Below are 19120 nucleotides of genomic sequence, written 5' to 3'. Positions count from 1 at the left end.
GCACTCAACGAGCTGTATAAGGCCATAAGCAAACAAGAAAATGCTCATCTAGAAGCGGCACTCCTAGTGGCCCGGGGACTTTAATGCAGGGAAACTAAATACATTTTACCTCATTTCTACCAGTATGTCACATGTGCAACCAGAGGGAAAAAAACTCTAGACCACCTTTACTCCACACACAGAGACTGATACAAAGCTCTCCCTCGCTCTCCATTTGGCAAATCTGAACATAATTCTATCCTCCTGATTCCTGCTTACAAGCAAAAACTAAAGCATGAAGTACGAGTTACTTGCTCAATATGGAAGTGGTCAGATGATGCAGATGCTACGCTAAAGTACTGTTTTGCTAGCACAAACTGGAAAATCACTGTATTAATCCAATGGCATTGGGAAGTATACCACCTCAGTCACCGGCTTCATCAATAAGTGCATCGATGACGTCATTCCCACACTGACAGAACATACATTTCCCAACCAGAAGCTATGGATTACAGGCAACATCCACACCAAGCTAAAAAGCTAGAGATGCCCCTTTCAAGGAGTGGGACACTAATCCGGACGCTTATAAGAAATCCCACTATGCCCTCAGACGAACCATCAAACAAGCAAAGCTTCAATACAGGACTAAATTGAATCCTACTATACTGGCTCTGATGCTCGTCGGATGTGGCAGGGCTTGAAAAATATTACAGACTATAAAGGGAAACCCTGTCCAGTGACGCAAAACTACCAGACGAGCCAAATGCCTTTTAAGCGCATGTCGAGGTAAGCAACACTGAAGCATGCATGAGAGCACCAGCTGTTCCAGACGACTGTGTGATCACACTCTCCACAAATGATGTGAGCAAGACCTTTAAACAAGTCAACATTCACAAAGCCACGGGCCAGACGGATTACCAGGACGTGTACTCAAAGCATGTGCAGACCAACTGGCAAGTGCCTTCACAGACATTTTCAACCTCTCCCTGACCAAGTCTGTAATACCTACATGTTTCCAACAGACAAACCACCATAGTCCCTGTGCCCATAAAAGTGATGGTAACCTGCCTAAATGATTACCGCCCCGTAGCACTCATGTCGGTAGCCATGAAGTGCTTTGAAAGGCTGGTCATGGCTCACATCAACACCATCATGCCGGAAACTCTACACCCACTCCAATTCTCATACCGCCCCAACAGATCCACAGATGACGCAATCTTAATCGCACTCCACACTGCCCTTTCCCACCTGGGCAAAAGGAACACCTATGTGAGAATGATGTTCATTGACTACAGCTCAGCGTTCAACACCATAGTGCCCACAAAGCTCATTACAGCCATTCAACTCTGTAGCTGTTTTAAATTCACCATTGGCCTCATGGTGAAATCCCTGAGCGGTTTCCTTCCTCTCCAGCAACTGCCCTACTTTGTGAGGCATTGGAAAACCTCCCTGGTCTTTGTGGTTGAATCTGTGTTTGTAATTCACTGCTTAACTGAGGGACCAATAATTGTATGTGTGGGGTACAGAGATGAGGTATTCATTCAAATATGTTAAACACTATTTCTACTGCACACAGAGTGAGTCCATGCAACTTATTATGTGACTTGTTAAGCACATTTTTACTCATCAACTTGCCATAACAAAGGGGTTTTTATTGACTCAAGACATTTCATCTTTTCATTTTTAATTAATTTTAAAAAATGTATAAAAACATAATTCCACTATGACATTATGGGGTATTGTATGTTTGCCAGCGACACAAAATCTCAATTTAATCAGTTTTAAATTCAGCCTGTAACTCAACAAAATTTGGAAATAGTCAAAGGGTGTGAATACTTTCTGAAGACATTATTATATAAATGTACATAGACAAACTTGTTTTCCAGCTTAGAAAGTATTTAATCTGTGTGAAAAACAGCAGGACTTGTAAAGCAGATGTTTACTCCTGAAATGTATTTAGGCTTGCCATAACAAAGGGGTTGAATACTTATTGACTCAACACATTTCTTCTTTTCATTTTTTATTAATTTGTAAACATTTCGAAAAACACAATTTCCCTTTGACACTACTGGGTATTTATTGTGTGTAGGGCAGTGACAAAAAAAATCTAAATTTAACCCATTTTTAATTCCAGTTGTACAACAAAATGTGGAAAAATTCTTTCTTTAGGCTATATATTTTTTTTTAACAAAGGGTGACTGATTTCATTCCACTAAGAGCCTCAATCTATTACTTGATGGTTGGAATGGCTCAGAATAGCGTCTCCTAAATGAAGAGCCACCAGCTTGATGCTGGTTGTAACTAGACTCGCGCACTGGAGAAGAGGCTTTAGGACCCCTTGATGAAATTCTGACCTGGAGGTCTAGAACAGCCAAGTCACCCAAAATATAAGTCAGTTTCTAACATCCATCCATGTCTGAGAATGTCAGGAGATGAAGTGAAAACTGGATCCTAGGAGCAACAGTGAGCGCTGTTCCCCTCATGTATCTCTGATCCTGAAGGTTGGATGTTTGAATCCAGCTATAAATGTTGTTTTTGATATTTATGTTTTAAGCCTATCCCAAACCTTAACCCTTACCTTAACCATTCAGAATTAATGCCTAACCTTAAGAATTCGGGGTTAATTTCTAAAATTAACCCTAATCTTTAAAATGCAGAGTTAATACCTAAACTTAACCTTAAACATGTTGAAATGTTATACGTTTTGAACAACTTCAACATTTGACGTTTGAGAAACATTTAATTCTGATGTGAGACTGTGAGAGCTGGTAGGTCTATCAGTCTTCGCCTCTAATCAGGGACTGAATCAGACCTGGGACACCAGTTGCGTTGAATCTGGCAGTCCTCTGGACCTCAAGGCTTGTATTTGAGTATCCCTGGTTTAGGAGGATCGCCATGCAAGAAGGTTTTGGAGGGACCCATTGGTTTAGTGCGAAAGCCTGCCACTGTGTGTGTATGTGAAATCAACCTCAATTGAACCAAGGTGGGTAGCTGCTGGTGGTATCCTTATGTTATTCCAATCACACAAAAGCCCCTGTATGTGTGTATTTGTACTTGCGTGCATTTGTGTGTATATGTGAGTGTATGTGTGTGTGCACACCTTTGTATACTGTATTGTTGGCCTGGCAACATGTAACGATTTTGAAGAAATCGCCTAAACACTCACAGTCATCATCTCTGGGAAAGCTTCTCTTGTAATGTATTGTGTGTGTAGCAACACTAGAACTAAAGCCCTACCAGAAATTTCACACCTGTTCCTCATTCTGCTTGGCACACGGTATGTGTGTGCATGTGTTACATTGAATTGGCCATGATTGGCCTGCCAATATTTCACCCTGCACAGTGTAAGCAATATGTCAATCTCTGTTTGTATTTTCTCTTGCTCTCCTACTCCCCTCTCTCTCTCTCTCTCTCTCTCTCTCTCTCCCTCTCTCTCTCTCTCTCTCTCTCTCTCTCTCTCTCAGAGCTCTCTCTCTCTCTCTCTCTCTCTCTCTCAGAGCATAAATAATCATGTCCATCCGTGTGTGGGTACGTAACTGCTTAGAGTGATGCGTGGAGGCAAGACAGACCTAATCATTTCAGACAGTAAATCTGAATCTGAATAACTGATTTATTCATAGGTCATAGTACTAACTGACATTTACATTTAAACACACACTCTCCTACTGTCTCTTTCCTTGGCCCAAAAGTGTGTGTGTGTGTGTGTGAGAGAGAGAGAGAGAGAGAGAGAGAGAGTGTAAGGAACATATCTTGAAGTACTATCAAACACAAGAAGGTGCTGAGTAAAAGGAACACATGGGGTCCTTTTTCGTTTTGTTACGTATTCTTGCCAAGAGAGAAGGAGTCTTGATATTGACTAAATGCCTTAGCCATGACAGATCTGTATTCATACTGGGACCAACTCTGACAACAAGAGATGATTGAGGACCTGAACAGGACACACACACATACTGAGATAATACATAGAGCTACAAAGCTCTTTATCCAGGCTTTGGTTTGATCAAGACAGCAAAATTGAATTATATTCTGAGAAAATGAAGCAGTCTGTCTTCAAATAGGTAGGCTAGTATCCTCATGGGGGTGAGGGTTAGATTTTAGGGTGAGGGATGGAGGGGGTGGGGACACCGAATAAAATGTCAAATGCATCAGGTAATTTTATCATTTAGATGACATTTTCAAGTTAGAGTGGAATAGCAGGCACTTGTCTTCATGATGCCATTAGGTCTGGTCAGAAAGATGTCTTTCGATTTACATTAGATAACATGGACGGGGGACCTGATCCTCAATCCTAGATCAGCACTCCTACTCTGAGACGCTCAATAAATACGGCTCCATGTTTAAAATTCCCAGTCTGGCATTTTTTGCCCTTGACTTCTCAGATCTCCATCTCTCTATTTCCTATTTTATAAATAAATGTAAAAAGCAGTCGTAAAATTACGAATGAAAATGGAGTCTGATTCATATTTTGGTATTTGCTCCATTAGTCCATTGTTGATTTAGTCCCAACATGTTTTGCATGTCAGCAATCAAGTTTTCAAGATATGTAACTTTCAAAATACAGTTTTTTATTTTAACTAGGCAAGTCAGTTAAGAACATATTCTTATTTACAATGACAGCCAAGGAACAGTGAGTCAACTGCCTTCTTCAGGGGCAAAACGACAGATGATTTTTACCTTGTCAGCTCAGGGATTTGATCTAGCAACCATTCAGTTACTGGCCCAACACTAAAACCACTAGGCTACCTGCTTCCCCTAGGCTAATCTGTCTTGTATGATGCATTTTGCATCATGTGATGCTGCGTTTGGCTTCATGTGATGGAAAATGCATCATAGGTGCAAATGTCGGTATTTTGAGGAGGACTAGTCCTAGACCGCCATCCACTGGATATCTCTAGATATCTACATTTCTTATCTGAATAATACTAAAACTTGGTCTTCAAAGCTATCACTAGAGGACGCTGTTACATTATAAATCACTTCTTCATACAGGCAGGTGTTTGCTTTCCCTCTTTGCTTTATGGCCCTGAACTTGATCCACTATAGGCTTGTGCAAGCTTTTGCTCCAACATGCTGGAAAGAAGTAAGGCTGTGGCCAGTTCACTTGAGATTAACTTTTGGATGGACAAAAACAGACAATTAATAAATGCATGTACTATTTCATCCTCATCATGTCTGTGTGGCCATAGTCTAAGATGTTTGTGTTGGCTGTTGTTTCATTCAACAGGATATATTTGAGGGCAGGACAGATACAGTGCCTTCAAAAAGTATTCATACCCCTTGACTAATTCCACATTTTGATGTGTTACAGCCTGAATTTAAAATGTATTAAATATATGTTTTCTCACCCATCTACACACAATAATACCCCATAATGACAAATTGAAAACGTGTTTTTAGACATTTTTGCAAATGTATTGAAATGAAACACAGAAATATTGAATTTACATAAGTATTCACACCCCTGAGTCAGTACATGTTAGTGTTAGCTTTGGCAGCGATTACAGATGTGTTTTTGGTTAAGAGTTTCTGGGTAATTCTCTAAGAGCTTTGCACACCTGGATTGTACAATATCTTCACATGATTTATTTTACGATTCCTCAAGTTCAGTCAAGTTGGTTCCTCAAGTTCTGTCAATCATTGTTTAACAGCCATTTTCAAGTCTTGCCATAGATTTTCAAGTCGATTTAAGTAATAACTGCAACTAGGCCACTCAGGAAGATTCTATGTCATCTTGGTAACCAACTCCAGTGTATATTTGGCCTTGTGTTTTAAGTTATTGCCCTGCTGAAAGGTGAATTTATTTCCCAGTCTTTTGGAAAGCAGACAGAACCAGGTTTTTCTCTAGGATTTTTCATGCGCTGAACTCTACTCCATTTATTTATTTCCTAAAATACTCCCTAGTCCTTGCCAATGACAAACATACACATTACATGATGCAGCCACCACCATGCTTGAAAATATAAAGAGTGGTACTCAGTGATGTGTTGTGTTGGATTGGCTCCAAACATAACACTTTGTATTCAGGACATAAAGTTCCTTTTTTTGCCACATTATTTTAAGTTTTACTTTGGTGCCTTATTGCAAACAGGATGCATGTTTTGGAATATTTGTATTCTGTACAGACTTCCTTCTTTTGACTCTGTAAATTAGGTTAGTATTGTGGAGTAACTATAATGTGAATGATCCATCCTCAGTTGTATCCTGTCACAGCCATTAAACTCTCCGGAAGCTTGTATCTTTGTAGTGTCTGGCTGTATTGATACACCGTCCAAAGTGTAATTAATAACTTCACGCTCAAAGGGATATTCAGCCTCCTTTTTTAACCCATCTACCATAGGTTCCGTTGTTTGCGAAGCAATGGAAAACTTCCCAGGTCTTTGTGGTTGAATCTGTGTTTGAAGTTCACCGCTCAACTAAGTGACCTTACAGATAATTGTATGTTAGGGGTACAGAGATGAGGTAGTCATTCAGGAATCATGTTAAACACTATTATTGCACACAGAGTCCATGCACCTTATGTGACTTGTAATCACATTTTTACTTCGGAACTTATTTTGGCTTGCCTTAAAGTGTCAATTTAATTGAGACATTTATATTGGACAATTTAGCCACTACACACACACACACACAATACCCCATAATGCCAAAGTGGAATGATGTTTTTATCCATTTTTACTAATTAAATATGAAATGTGTCAAGTCATTGAGTCAATAAGTATTCAACCCCTTTGTTAATCCTTTAGCCACAATGGAGAGGGGTGAAATGTTAGTCTAGACACATTAACATCCCATGTCCAGAGTTTGATTCAAGTTGAAAAATAATACATTTATTTGTCGTTGTTCTGGATACAAAAATGCATTGAATTCTACCAAAACTAATTCTGATCATTAAACTAAAGGAACAAACAGCATGATAAACATGTTCTGACATGGTCAAAAGACTGTGTGCAGCCATTCCAGTCACTCCCAGTTGGCCTTGGAGCATGTATGCCGTCTGTTTTCTCCATTGGCCTGTAGAGGGGGTACACACACTTGACAGGGGATTAACGGCAAACACACATACAACAGAAATGCATTGAATTGGAAACATGCCGATATACAATATGACATACTTGGCCCCTACAGTGTGTATGCCAGTGACACAAAATCTCAATGTAATCCACTTTATATTCAGGTTGTAACTCCACAAAATGTAGAAAAAGTCAAGGGGTGTGAATACTTTAAGGCACTGTATGTAGACAGGGCATCATTATATAAACATACATAGACAAACATGTGTTTTCCAGTTTATAAAGTATTTCATCTATGTGAAAAACAGCAGGAATCTGCCTCCACATTGGCAAATAAAGTGCAGTAACCGACAGTGTAAATCACAATACTGTCAAAACCATAATAAAATTAAAAATAAAAGTTTTATAAAAACACCATAAGGATTGAGATGGCTTCTTCCCTTTACCCAGAGCAGACCTACAAGCTACAGCCAATACCTATGATTTGATAAGGATGAGCTTGTTTCAGATTTGCACTGGTGTTAGGAAATTGATTGTATTGATGTATTGCCCTTAATACATTAAATCACCTGATCAATATACAAATCATTCACATTTAGCTTTACAGACAGTAGTTATTACTCTGGTACCCAACAGCTTGCTGGGCTTTATCACACAGTATAGGCCTTTATGTCAGCCCTTGCAAAATGTCCAAAAAGGCAAACACACACATATATATATATCTCCTGCCAGCATATATACAGTTCTCTCACCATGTACTGTCTGTGGGTTTCTCTCGGATACAGCCTAGCCAGTGGCAGAGTGGGTAAACATTTCTCTGAGCAGTTATATGAGGCTGTGGCCACGCAGAGACACATAAAAATGTGTGAAATCGATCAACTTTCTTCATCACAGTCCAAGTGGATTAGGTGGACTTTAGTCCAACTTTTTGGACTAATCCACCTAGTGGAAGTGCATATATACAGTACATTTCTCTTGAGTCTTCCTCAGAAATATATTTCTGCTAGTCTTGTTAGTGGCAAAGCGTATATATAAATATATGGCTAATGATGGGGTCAGTGACACAGAACGTCAGTCTCAAACTGCAGCAGCTGTCCCATGAAGGCCAGGTTAGGAGAGATGACCTGGCGTCGCTGCTTCACGAAGTCGAAAGCCTCGTCCAATCGGACGCGGCGGGCGTGGATGAGGTAGGCCAGACAGATAGTGGCCGAGCGAGAGATGCCGGCCTGGCAGTGCACCAGCACACGACCACCACTCTCCTTCACCGAGTCTGCAAAAGAGAAGGTACAGAGCAGGGTAGTTAGCTTTGAGCTCTGTTTTAGCACACAGTCTCAATAGTCTAAAATGGTTTCCTTCCTCGTCTCTTCAATCTAGATATGTGAAAGAAATGTCCCAGAAATTGGCAATCTTTCACCTGTCCTGCGTTTTCAAATTAAGGAGAGGAGACAATGGTAGTCTTCCCCCGCTCAGACGTTGCTGACGCATGCCAGATCTTACAATGCCTTGATAGATACTTTACGTACCAGCTTACCACATCATATGTTATATTAATCTGGTGCACAACGCCATAGTCGATGACATGGCACGCAACCATTGGTGGATGATTGCAACGTCTGAGCATGGGAACCTGACCAATGTCTGCGTACCAAATTAGAATAAGGTGCCTTTTGGGACACACCCAGAAGGTGATACTAGTAGTAGAACTGACCTATGAAGGCGATGGCCTCAGGGAAGCGGGCTGCGATGTCTGCAGCCAGGCTGTCCTCTACAGTGAGTCTCATGTATTTTAGGTCCTCTTCATACAGGTTGGGGCTGGAGGAGGACACGTTGAGCACTGCCGTGATCCCCGCTGCAGTGAGAGTTTCGCGCCTTGAGGAATGAACTGCACTGCCCAGGAACAGGAAGGGGAGGAGCTCCACTGGACCCTCCTGTTAATCGAATACAAACCAACCAATCAAAAACAATAACCAACCAAAACATGACTTGATTTCAATCCATGAAGGAAAAATATCCCAAACCAAATAAAGTAGTGGACAAATGCCTGAGAAAAATGTCCTCATGCAACTGTTTCAGTTATTTTCCCAGTCTCTCACCTGATCATAGAGTGGTGTTTTCCGCCCTGTCACGCTAGGCTCTGGGTCCATCATTGCAGGGCTGTGTCCCAGCAGGCCTGGGGAGTTGAAACAGACTTCTGGATATTCTTCATGGAACCCCTCAAAGCCACCTGCCAGTAAGAAACATTACAATGACACTCAGCAGCTTATGACATAACTCCTTACCTCTTCTGTACCAGATAGGAACATGACCTAGCTAGATGATGGTTTGTAGAGGAAATTATAAAAAATGTATGTAACGAAATAATATGGTTATTATAATATTTTGGCCTAAAAATATTGTGTAGGCCATTTGATTTCATTCAAAATGTATCTAATAGTCGACTTGTTTTGCTTTGTCGCCTGGTAAATCTCACCTTTTAGAAAGCAGATCTGTGCTGAGCTGGATTGGACATCGGCTTGTAGAGCGTTCAGCAGCATACTGGCCAAGCTCTCCCCTTTCAGTTCGGCCATAGAAAGGCTACTCTCATCAAGCACCACCATTGGCGAGAAATCCCCCCTGCACAGCCGACCAAGGAGGTCCTTGTCCGCGACCAACCACTCCAAACAAACAACGGAGCTCTTGGACCGACGCCGGAGCATCGAGTTCCAGTTGACATTGCGGGACTCAGAGATGTGAGTCCTGGAGAAGGCAAGGAAAGGCCGACAGTCCAGCAGTACACAGCCGCCTGAGGCGAACTGGTCCCGGGGAGTTCTGAGGATGTGGGCCAACTCAATACCAGTTATCTCCAGAGGCTCGCTGTTTGAACACATTATTTAGTTCTGGTCCCAAAAATAAACAGGTAAAAAAATAGTCGCTTTGATTTGTTTCTCCTGTGGAAAGTTATAGACTAGCCTAAAAGCAACAAAATGTTTGGCAAAACACACTTGTTCTTGATCAGAATATATTTCAAACTTGATCAACTAATTAAAACAATTTGACTTCAGTCAGAGAGTACTGAATGTGACTATTTCCATAAACAATTCACCTCGAAATTAGTACTAAACTGTCTTTACCTCTTGTTTCTTGTTAAGAGATGGGATGAGATTGGAGGGACAGGGTTTTATACCAAACTGTTTCATACCAAACTGCTACTCCGCCCTCTTTTTCCACATAAGGAGGACACATCACAGACTGTGTCACTGACCATATAAGCTCATCTGTCTGTACCGGAACTCCTTATAAGGTGTTTGACATAAAAACTCTGATTTTCCAAAACCACACGTGGTGCTTGGGGTTTACCCTGTGTTTGTTCTAAATTACATCATGTTTTGACTTTAAGCACCCATTTTTAACACACACACACATCTCATTTAAACTGTTTCCATTGATTCACGGCTGATTCATTGAAATTGCAGGGGTGTAGCCTATGACATATAAAACATATTATTTTTACATGCTATTTTGTTATCAATCAAGGGTTTACAGAGAAGTTTAGGGTTGGGTTAAAGGTTATGGTCAGATAAATATCTGTGTTTCAGGTCCCATCCTCTAGTTGTGTCCTTGCCGCTGGTTACAGTTCGACATGTGAAAGTTGATTAGAATTAATACCTTGCTGTTGATTAGAATGGATATCCATTATCACTGTGGTGGAAAAATAACCCCAGACAGCCAGCCAGCCATCCATCCAAACTACAGAACAGATACAAAGTTTGTGAATGTCTGTTTGAGATGCATTACTATATATATATATATATATATATCGACTTGCTTCTCTCTGTATACATATATTATTTAAAGAGTAACTTTTCATTAAGAAAACATATTTTAGGCATAGTTATAGTGAAGCAAGTCAATTATGGTCTTCATTTTGACAGTTTGTTTCAAAAGTTATATATTTTTGTCATTTAGTAGTAAATCTCTCTCTTTTTCGCCCTAGAGGTGCAACTCTACCATTGAAATCATGATGCTGAGGGAAGGTGCCTCTACGTCATCTCAAGGGAGGGATTCAGGGTGTCCGCTTTGTTATTGTTCTAACTGCAGATTGCAGCTCAAAATCAAATCAAATGTTATTTGTCACATGCGCCGAAAACAGCAGGTGTAGACTTTACTGTGAAATGCTTACTTATGAGCCCTTTCCCAACAATGCAGAAATAAAAAGTAAGAAAATCAACTATTTTGTGAATGTTGAGAATATTATAAAGACCATGTGCCAAACACACAGGCATGGGAAATACCAGGCTGCAGGTGTGTGTGTGTGTGTGTGTGTGTGTGTGTGTGTGTGTGTGTGTGTGTGTGTGTGTGTGTGTGTGTGTGTGTGTGTGTGTGTGTGGATTAGTGGGTGCATTGATGCATGTGTGTGTGAGCACTTATGTAATGAGTTAGGCTATTCTAAATATTTACATCATACCCTATTCATAAACTGTTTCCCACCCCCTCTCTCTGGCTCCCTCCCTCTCTCTGATTTACATGTTAATCTGACCCCAGTCTGGTTGGAGTTGTCCCTAATCTGAGCTAATGTTCTGTAGAATTCCATTCATTAACTCTTTCATAGCATTAATTAACTCTGTTATTCATAACTCTGTTTCAACTTTGGCTCCATTCATTCTTTACAACAACAATAGTAACCATGATTGTATACCACTGGTGAGTCATAACTGTGTGCAGTGATGATGTATGTAGTTGTAATTATGTAGGCAGCAGGACTGTGGTACTATGCTAGAGTATCTACCTTCCATCAGCACAAAATACAGCTAAACAGTCATCTGACCTCCTGCTCCCTTCTCCACCACTTCCTTGTAATCCACAGCACATCCATTCACTGTTTCTCCCACTATTTTCCTCCCACTCCACTTCCTTTCTCTCCCTCCATCTCTCATTATCTCTTTCCCCCTCCCTTGTCTTTGTAAACTGAGACTGCACGTATTGTACCAGAGTGACACACACACAGTCGCACGGTTATAATTGCCAACAGGCACACACACGCAACACATATCATGCTTGGCAACCGCTGAGCTAGCTTTACTGACATGCAATACAAAACTCAATCTGTCATGCTCTCCCACACAAAACCCAGAATATTACCCAGAGAGCTACAGTACAGTGTTCTATAATCCTTCCTTAAATAGAGACTGTGTGTGTGTGTGTACGCACCTGAGGGTGCGCATGGAGGTTAGAGTAACAGGATGTATGTGGTACAGCTTCCTGTAATGCTGACATGTGGGCGAACGACAAGAGGAAAACACCCCCATGACCCACACTCTTTCACACACACACCTTTAAAACCTTCATCCTGGAAAATACACTTTGTTCATTTTCCAAATGAGTCAGTGAGCAATGCAATAGTGAAATTAATTATTGATGCCACCCTCACATGTAGGATGCTGTGGCTAACACTGAGGCAGTGTGACAAGTCTCTTTTAAAGTCAAGCATTGTCAGTAAAAAGGGGCTATTCCATGAAGGTGGGAAATAAAACAAAAGAGCTACAGTAGTCAAGACCCTGTATCTCTTATTACTAATAAAGGTTAAGATACGAAATTCAAACATTTTGAAAGGTTTTGTTTTCAGTTTCACTCACTTGATTACATTGCACAAGTGAATGAAAACCTTGTGTGTATGTTCGTCAACAGTATTACTGCGCATATCAATGTTGAGCAACCATGACGCTTTGTAAAGACACACTGGACACTTAGAAGGAGCTGGTTTTACAAATGGAATATTTTTTGAGAGAGGAAACAATCTTTTGATTGATTGATTGGCTAATAACTCCGTTACAAAATACTGATGGTGATGATGAGTGAAGGGCCCTAATGTAGACTGTTTTACTTCTCTGTTATGGCCCTCTCTCACTCACGTGTCTCTCTAGCCCACTTTTTAATACTCTCTTTATCTGAATGAAAAGGGAACTTGAATATGGGAACTGTCTCTGTTTCCCCTCCCCCTCGCCTACCCTCCCCCCCTGCTCCCACAGTGGATTATCTAGAATTAGGTTAACGTTTGGGAATATTAATCTGAAAAAGTCTAATCTAGGAGTTTTACCTCCATCCCTCACTCCTCACATCCTCCCTCTTTTCATCCTATCCCACGTGTCTATAATGTGTCTATAATCTTCTCTCCGTTCAGAAAACCTTATTAAGGTCAATCAAGTGAATTAAATTAAATGATGTGTGTGTGCTACACTCTCTGAGATAGTTATTAACAGTGTCAGTATTCATTTACACCTTTTCTCTTAACTTTTTTGTGGGTTTTTTTCAAACTCAAAATCTTGTCCATCCCTTCTCATATTCTACATCAGTCACATTCTTGTTCCTCTGTCATCATCTCTTCCCTTCCCTCTCCTCCTCTTCTCTCTGTTGTCTCAGAGTCATCAATCTGGTGGAAGGACACACACACATATTGTTCAGACTTTATGACATTATGTCATTCTATTGCCTCGTCAACTCTGACACCAGAAATAGGTCCTTGATTATTCAAGGAAAAAGTTTACATTTCTGTTACTTCTCACTCTGCTGTATGTGTAGTATCTTTCCTATTTATTGTAATTCTGTATCTACTATTCCTGGCAACTAACAGTAGATACTTCAAATTGTAACATCTGTTGGGAGGCTGTGGGATATGAGGGTAATGAGAAACAATTCTATCAGTGCGATTTCCTACACAGGGAATATTTTGAATTTTGGAAGGGAAATGAGATTGGACTTGTCTGCTACCACAGAAGATCTGTCCTGGTTCCACCAATTTCACACAGCCAAATTTCTCAATTCATCTTTCATATTTTTTCTAATTAATCCCTCCATCATTCCTCCATCATCTCTCACCCCCTCTCTGTCTCTCCCACTCATATTTTAAGCAATCACTCATTTGGTCACTCTCTCCTCCTCCCCTTTCTCTGTCTTTCTCCCTACCTCTCCCATCATTCACTCTGTCCCCCACCTTTACCCTCCATCCCTCTCTCACCCAAAAGCAATAGCAAGGGCTAGGCTGGCCGTCAGACTCAGGGCAGTAACCATGATGATGATGACCAGCAGGAGGTCAGTGGGAGGGTGAGAAATGGGGGAGGCATCATAACTAGGAGGGAGGGAGGGCAGGGTGAGGAGAGATCTGGGAGTCGGGACAGGTGACGGGGTGACTGTGGACAAAAGAGAGGGAGAGGTGAAGGGTGATCTGGCCTATTCTGTTTCCAAACGTCTTTATTTTCATCCCATTTCATGCCTATTCTTACTGGAGAATTGTAACCCCTGAATGTCTATGCCTCTATCAATGCCTTTGTTAAAGACTGATCTGTCCTCTTGAAGTAATCACTAATCTAACACAGCTGGATAAGTGAAAGCAAAGAATATAACTTTTAACAACTCTTATCACTTTAACATTGAGGGAAGGGAGAAAGGGATGATGCATTTCTGAAGTAGGCCAGGGGCTACATGTATTCAAACTGGCATACCAGTGAGCAGGAAGTGTGTGCGTGAAAGGACAGTTCCTTTGCCATCCGTTAGGAGGCAGCGGTACGTGCCCTCCTCATCGACATGCAGCTGGTTCAGCACCACAGAGGAATCCTCAGTAACCACCAGCACTCTGAAATCACCCTCTGTCAGCTAGAGGGAAGTGAAAAATGGGAAAGGGATGGATGAAAGTCAAAATGAATAACATTACATGTATGTGTTCAAAGCCAGAACACTCCAGTGTGTTTGTCTGCACGTGTGTGTGTGCACCCTCCCGTCTTACATTTGCAGTCCTTTGCGTCCCTGGAGCCCAGGTGTAGTGATAATCTGTCCGTCCCACAACTAGACTATGCCAGGGGAGGAAACAGTCCAACACTGCCTGTCCCCCCTCTGCTGCCTCCACTGGATACTCTACCAGAGAGAGAGAGGAGTAGGGGGAGGGGGGGATCGGGGTAGAGGGAGAGAAGGAGGAGAGAGAATGAAAATGAGAGGGAGGAGGGAGTGAGGAAGAGAGAAGAATGGTTAGAGGAAGGGAGGGATAGACAGTGGGATTGATTTAACCTCAGATTAGAATAGTTTGAACAGGTCAGTATTACCTAAGTCATCTATGACATTCAATAAGAGTAGACAGTGCTGCTGCATAAAGACACACACACACGGGCTCGCGCACGCATGGACGCACACATGGATGCACGCACACACACTCACCCCCGCAGTCCTGAGTGGTAGAGGGGCAGGTGTGCAGCATGTACTGACAGGAAAGGCAGTTCATTACTCTCTGATACAGCAACCCTGCAGTTTAAAAAGACAGCACAATTTGTTGCTGATCTATAAAGTAATAACTGTAATGGCAGAGTTTGTGTGTGTGTGTGTGTGTGTGTGTGTGTGTGTGTGTGTGTGTGTGTGTGTGTGTGTGTGTGTGTGTGTGTGTGTGTGTGTGTGTGTGTGTGTGTGTGTGTGTGTGTGATCACAGGCCAATGAGGTGAGGTGAAATGATGGCACTATGGCAGGGGCTGAAAGGAATGTCAGGAATGACAAATTCATTAAATTGCTCATGGGCTTACCACATTTGTTTGGGCAGAGACCTGACAAAACGAAAACAAGACATTAGTTAAATTCCACTCTATGTAAAGTGTTGCCATACACTGTTATTACAGAAAGAATCATAAACATATTACAGTGCCACTGATATTATTACTGTTGGTATTGTTGATATTAACACTAGGCTACAGCTGAACCAGTCACCTTTCTGGACAAAAGTCTGCAGGTGTTTCTCGAGAATTTTCCTGCCTTTCTCCAGAATTTGAATAGCCTCAAATGTCAGAGGCCCTTACACAGGGAGAGGACAGACAGACGGTAGTCAGTTTCACACGCACACAAATACGCAAGCACAAACGCACGCAGGCACACACACACCTGTGAGTTGGCTTCCCTGGAAACGGTCAAACTCACTCTGGTATTCTGTACTGGCCCTGTAGAGGGTGGTCGGGTCTGGGGGCACACACACACCACACACACACACATATTAACGTGCTCTGTAACGCCTACTAAGAGGTCTGGACCTTTATGGCACAGTTGGTAGTGCGCTTGGCTCGTAAGTAACAACCACCTACCAATAACTCCGCTATACTGGTTGCTGGTGGTTGTGTAGGTGACGTAGGCGTAGTCTAGAATCTTCTTCAGTTCTATCTGATCCTCTATGGTGGCAGAGGCAGCAGCCAATAGGTAGTCTTCATGGAGGAGCCTGACCCTGCGGTCACACTGCAGACAGGGTCTCCCCGCAGGGACACAGCACAGCAGGGACAGGAGACATAGAAGGCTGGGGACAGACAGGAGCCGGACAAACAGTGGGAAAGACAGGGCCCTAACTGCCTTTTCCATAGCTAACTTTACTGAAACAGAGATGGAGAGAGATTGACCTAAGTTGTTTCAACCCCAAAGCATTATGAGGCTATACAAATGCATAACTCCATGGCAGCTGTTTTAATGTCTACTGGGAAATGTTGGCAGGAACAATATACAACCTTCTAATATGGGAAGATAAACTTGTTAACTACTCACTAAAGAAAAGCAACTTAAGTGGTAGAATTAGAACTAGTACTATAGAATTAGAATGAAGAATTCCATTTCTATGGCAGCAAGCAACACATAGTACTGTGAAGTCACTGACACTAAAGTTTGAAACACTCATACACTTCATAGAAATATAATTCTACTGTGTTCCTGCAGTAACTTTACAGGGACATCACAACTGTCTTGCTTTGCATAGTTCAATGGGGGCCTAATAGGAACACTTTGTTAAGTTTGTGGCTCACTGCTGACACTCAGTGGTGGAAGCTGGGCATGTGCAACAGTGAAGGCCTGTAACTTCTCGATCAAATCCAGTATAATTACATAGCTGACATGATAATATATAGTCATGGAGGGTCAATAAAAGGTATTCATGATTGGCACCCTATTCTCTATGCAGTTAAATACTTTTGACCTGGGCCTATAGGGATCTGGTCAAAAGCAGTGCACTATATAGGCCAGGGAATAGGGTGCCAGTTGGGATGCAGCCAAAGTGTTTCAGTATTAAAGCCTTCATCAGGGTGTTTTCAACACTGAGCTATATATTGCCAGGGCATGACAGTAAAACAACAAATAACATAATAGGCAAACAATGATAGACAGGAGACAAACCATGTAAATGCCATCCATTTACATTGGCTGGCTATATCTATATGTAATCAAAACCATACATACCAGAATGACTGGACGTGGATAAAGCAACAGAATGAACCCTATGTAACAAACCCAGACTAAGTCCCAAATAGCACCATATTCCCTAAAGTGCACTATTTTGGATCAGAAATCTATGGGCCCTGGTCAAAAGTAGTGAACTGGGCCTCCCAAGTGGCTCAGTGGGCTAAGGCACTGCATTTCAGTGCTACAGGCTTTACTACAGACCCGGCTTAACTCCAGGGCCACAACCGGACGTGGCCGGGAGTCACATAGGACGGTGCACAATTGGCCCAGCGTCGTCTGGGTTAGGGGCTTTACTTGGCTCATCGCGCCCTAGCGACTCCTGCATGCTGACCCCGGTCGCCAGTTGAACGGTGTTTCCTCTGACACATTGGTGTGGCTGGCTTAAACTGGGGAGTGTTAAGGAGCGCGGTTACATGGGTCATGTTTCCAAGACCACATGAACCTTCACCTCTCCCAAGACCGTTTGGGAGTTGCAGCTATGAGACAAGTTAGAATTTGGAGAGAAAAAGGGGGTAAAATAAAAATAATTAAAGTAGTGCAATTTATAGAATGAACATTACTCAACAGTTCATGGTAACAGCAGATACTGTATATGAAACAATGATTGATTGCAATCATTAATTAGTTGATAAACAATTAAAATAAATCATTTGATTTCACTATTGTAGTTACTATTAGTTATTGTCAGGACCCGGTTACGAACTTGGGTCTCCGGTGTGAGAAACAGTCACTTAGCAAACTGAGCCACTAATAGTCAGCTGAACCCAGAAGATGAGGCAGACACAGCAGTACTGGAAACGGTGTTAATAAAGTAAAAAGGGAAGTTCAGGCAAAAATATAAATCCACAACGTCAAAAGTAATTCCAAGAGAACAAAGGTAATCCTCCAAGTCAAAAGGTAACTCCACAAGGTGGTAGGTACAGCAGAAAAGCCTCAAAGGATAATCAAAAATAAATCAACGAGAACAAAAACAGAGTACCACAAGAGAGTCCAACTGGAGTAACAAATGTTCACAGAATCACTGGGGCTGGGTGCTAACATTCAAACACAAAGCAAAGAACTGAGGGTTTAAATACACCTTCTAACAGGACAACAACTCTAAGCACACAGCCAAGACAATTTTGAATTTTGAAATATTTAACCTTTAACTAAGCAAGTCAGTTACGAACAAATTCTTACTTACAATGACGGCCTACCAAACCTGGACGATTTGCTTCAGCCTGGTTTCAAACCAGGGACTGTAGTGACGACTCTTGCACTGAGATACAGTGCCTTAGACCGCTACGCCACCCGGGAGCCCAAATGCAGGAGTATCTTCGGGACAAGTCTCTGAATGTCCTTGAGTGGCCCGGACTTGAACCCGATCGAACATCTCTGGAGAGACCTGAAAATAGCTGTGCAGCAACGCTCCCCATCCAACCTGACAGAGCTTGAGAAGATCTGCAGAGAAGAATGGGAGAAATTCCACAAATACAGGTGTGCCAAGCTTGTAGCGTCATACAAGCTTGAAGAAGAAGCTTGAAGAACAAGAAGAATCGATGCTGTAATCGCTGCCAAAGGTACTTCAACAAAGTATTGAGTAAAGGGTCTGAATACTTATGTAAATGTAGTATGTCAGTTTGACATTTTTTATAGATTAGCAAACGTTTCTAAAAACAAGTTTTTGCTTTGTCATTTTGAATACTTTCCGAAGGCACTGTAAATACAGTAAAATACCCTCTTAAATATTTGGGAACCCTATTTGTTGTTTTTATTCAATTCAGTAGGTATGAGAACGGTAGCCCCTATCTGCAAAAGCAGGGCGTCTGAGGAAAGCTGAGTATCTTGGCTATTGATCTGTGCCTTAAAATCTTTGGTCTGACTTACTACCATATATGGGCGTACAAATAAATAAGGCCAGGCCGAGCCGA

The 19120-nt window shown here is 41.8% G+C and overlaps 2 protein-coding genes across 3 annotated transcripts; both read right to left on the bottom strand.

Annotated features, from left to right (window-relative positions):
- Window positions 1-7128: 7128 nt before the first annotated feature.
- dusp2 (dual specificity phosphatase 2) lies at window positions 7129-10139 on the bottom strand. Its single transcript, XM_024438464.2, has 4 exons — window positions 9460-10139; window positions 9083-9213; window positions 8698-8917; window positions 7129-8259 (listed from the first exon to the last, which is right to left on the bottom strand). The coding sequence occupies exons 1-4, from the start codon at window positions 9854-9856 to the stop codon at window positions 8045-8047; spliced, it is 963 nt and encodes a 320-aa protein (XP_024294232.1). The 5' UTR covers window positions 9857-10139; the 3' UTR covers window positions 7129-8044.
- A 2838-nt stretch (window positions 10140-12977) lies between these two features.
- On the bottom strand, window positions 12978-19117 carry LOC112262731 (izumo sperm-egg fusion protein 1). Of its 2 annotated transcripts, XM_024438462.2 has the most exons (9): window positions 16076-19117; window positions 15879-15953; window positions 15708-15791; window positions 15527-15547; window positions 15171-15254; window positions 14746-14873; window positions 14465-14615; window positions 13981-14152; window positions 12978-13395 (listed from the first exon to the last, which is right to left on the bottom strand). In XM_024438462.2, the coding sequence occupies exons 1-9, from the start codon at window positions 16341-16343 to the stop codon at window positions 13341-13343; spliced, it is 1038 nt and encodes a 345-aa protein (XP_024294230.1). In that variant the 5' UTR covers window positions 16344-19117; the 3' UTR covers window positions 12978-13340. The 2 variants fall into 2 exon arrangements, with proteins under 2 accessions (XP_024294230.1, XP_024294231.1); XM_024438463.2 differs by lacking the exon at window positions 15708-15791 and having other exon boundaries at window positions 12979-13395.
- Window positions 19118-19120: the final 3 nt, after the last annotated feature.

The sequence above is a fragment of the Oncorhynchus tshawytscha genome, linkage group LG12, assembly GCF_018296145.1.
Source record: "Oncorhynchus tshawytscha isolate Ot180627B linkage group LG12, Otsh_v2.0, whole genome shotgun sequence".
In the NCBI taxonomy this organism is placed as follows: Eukaryota; Metazoa; Chordata; class Actinopteri; order Salmoniformes; family Salmonidae; genus Oncorhynchus; species Oncorhynchus tshawytscha.
This window is presented reverse-complemented; position numbering and strand designations above follow the sequence as displayed.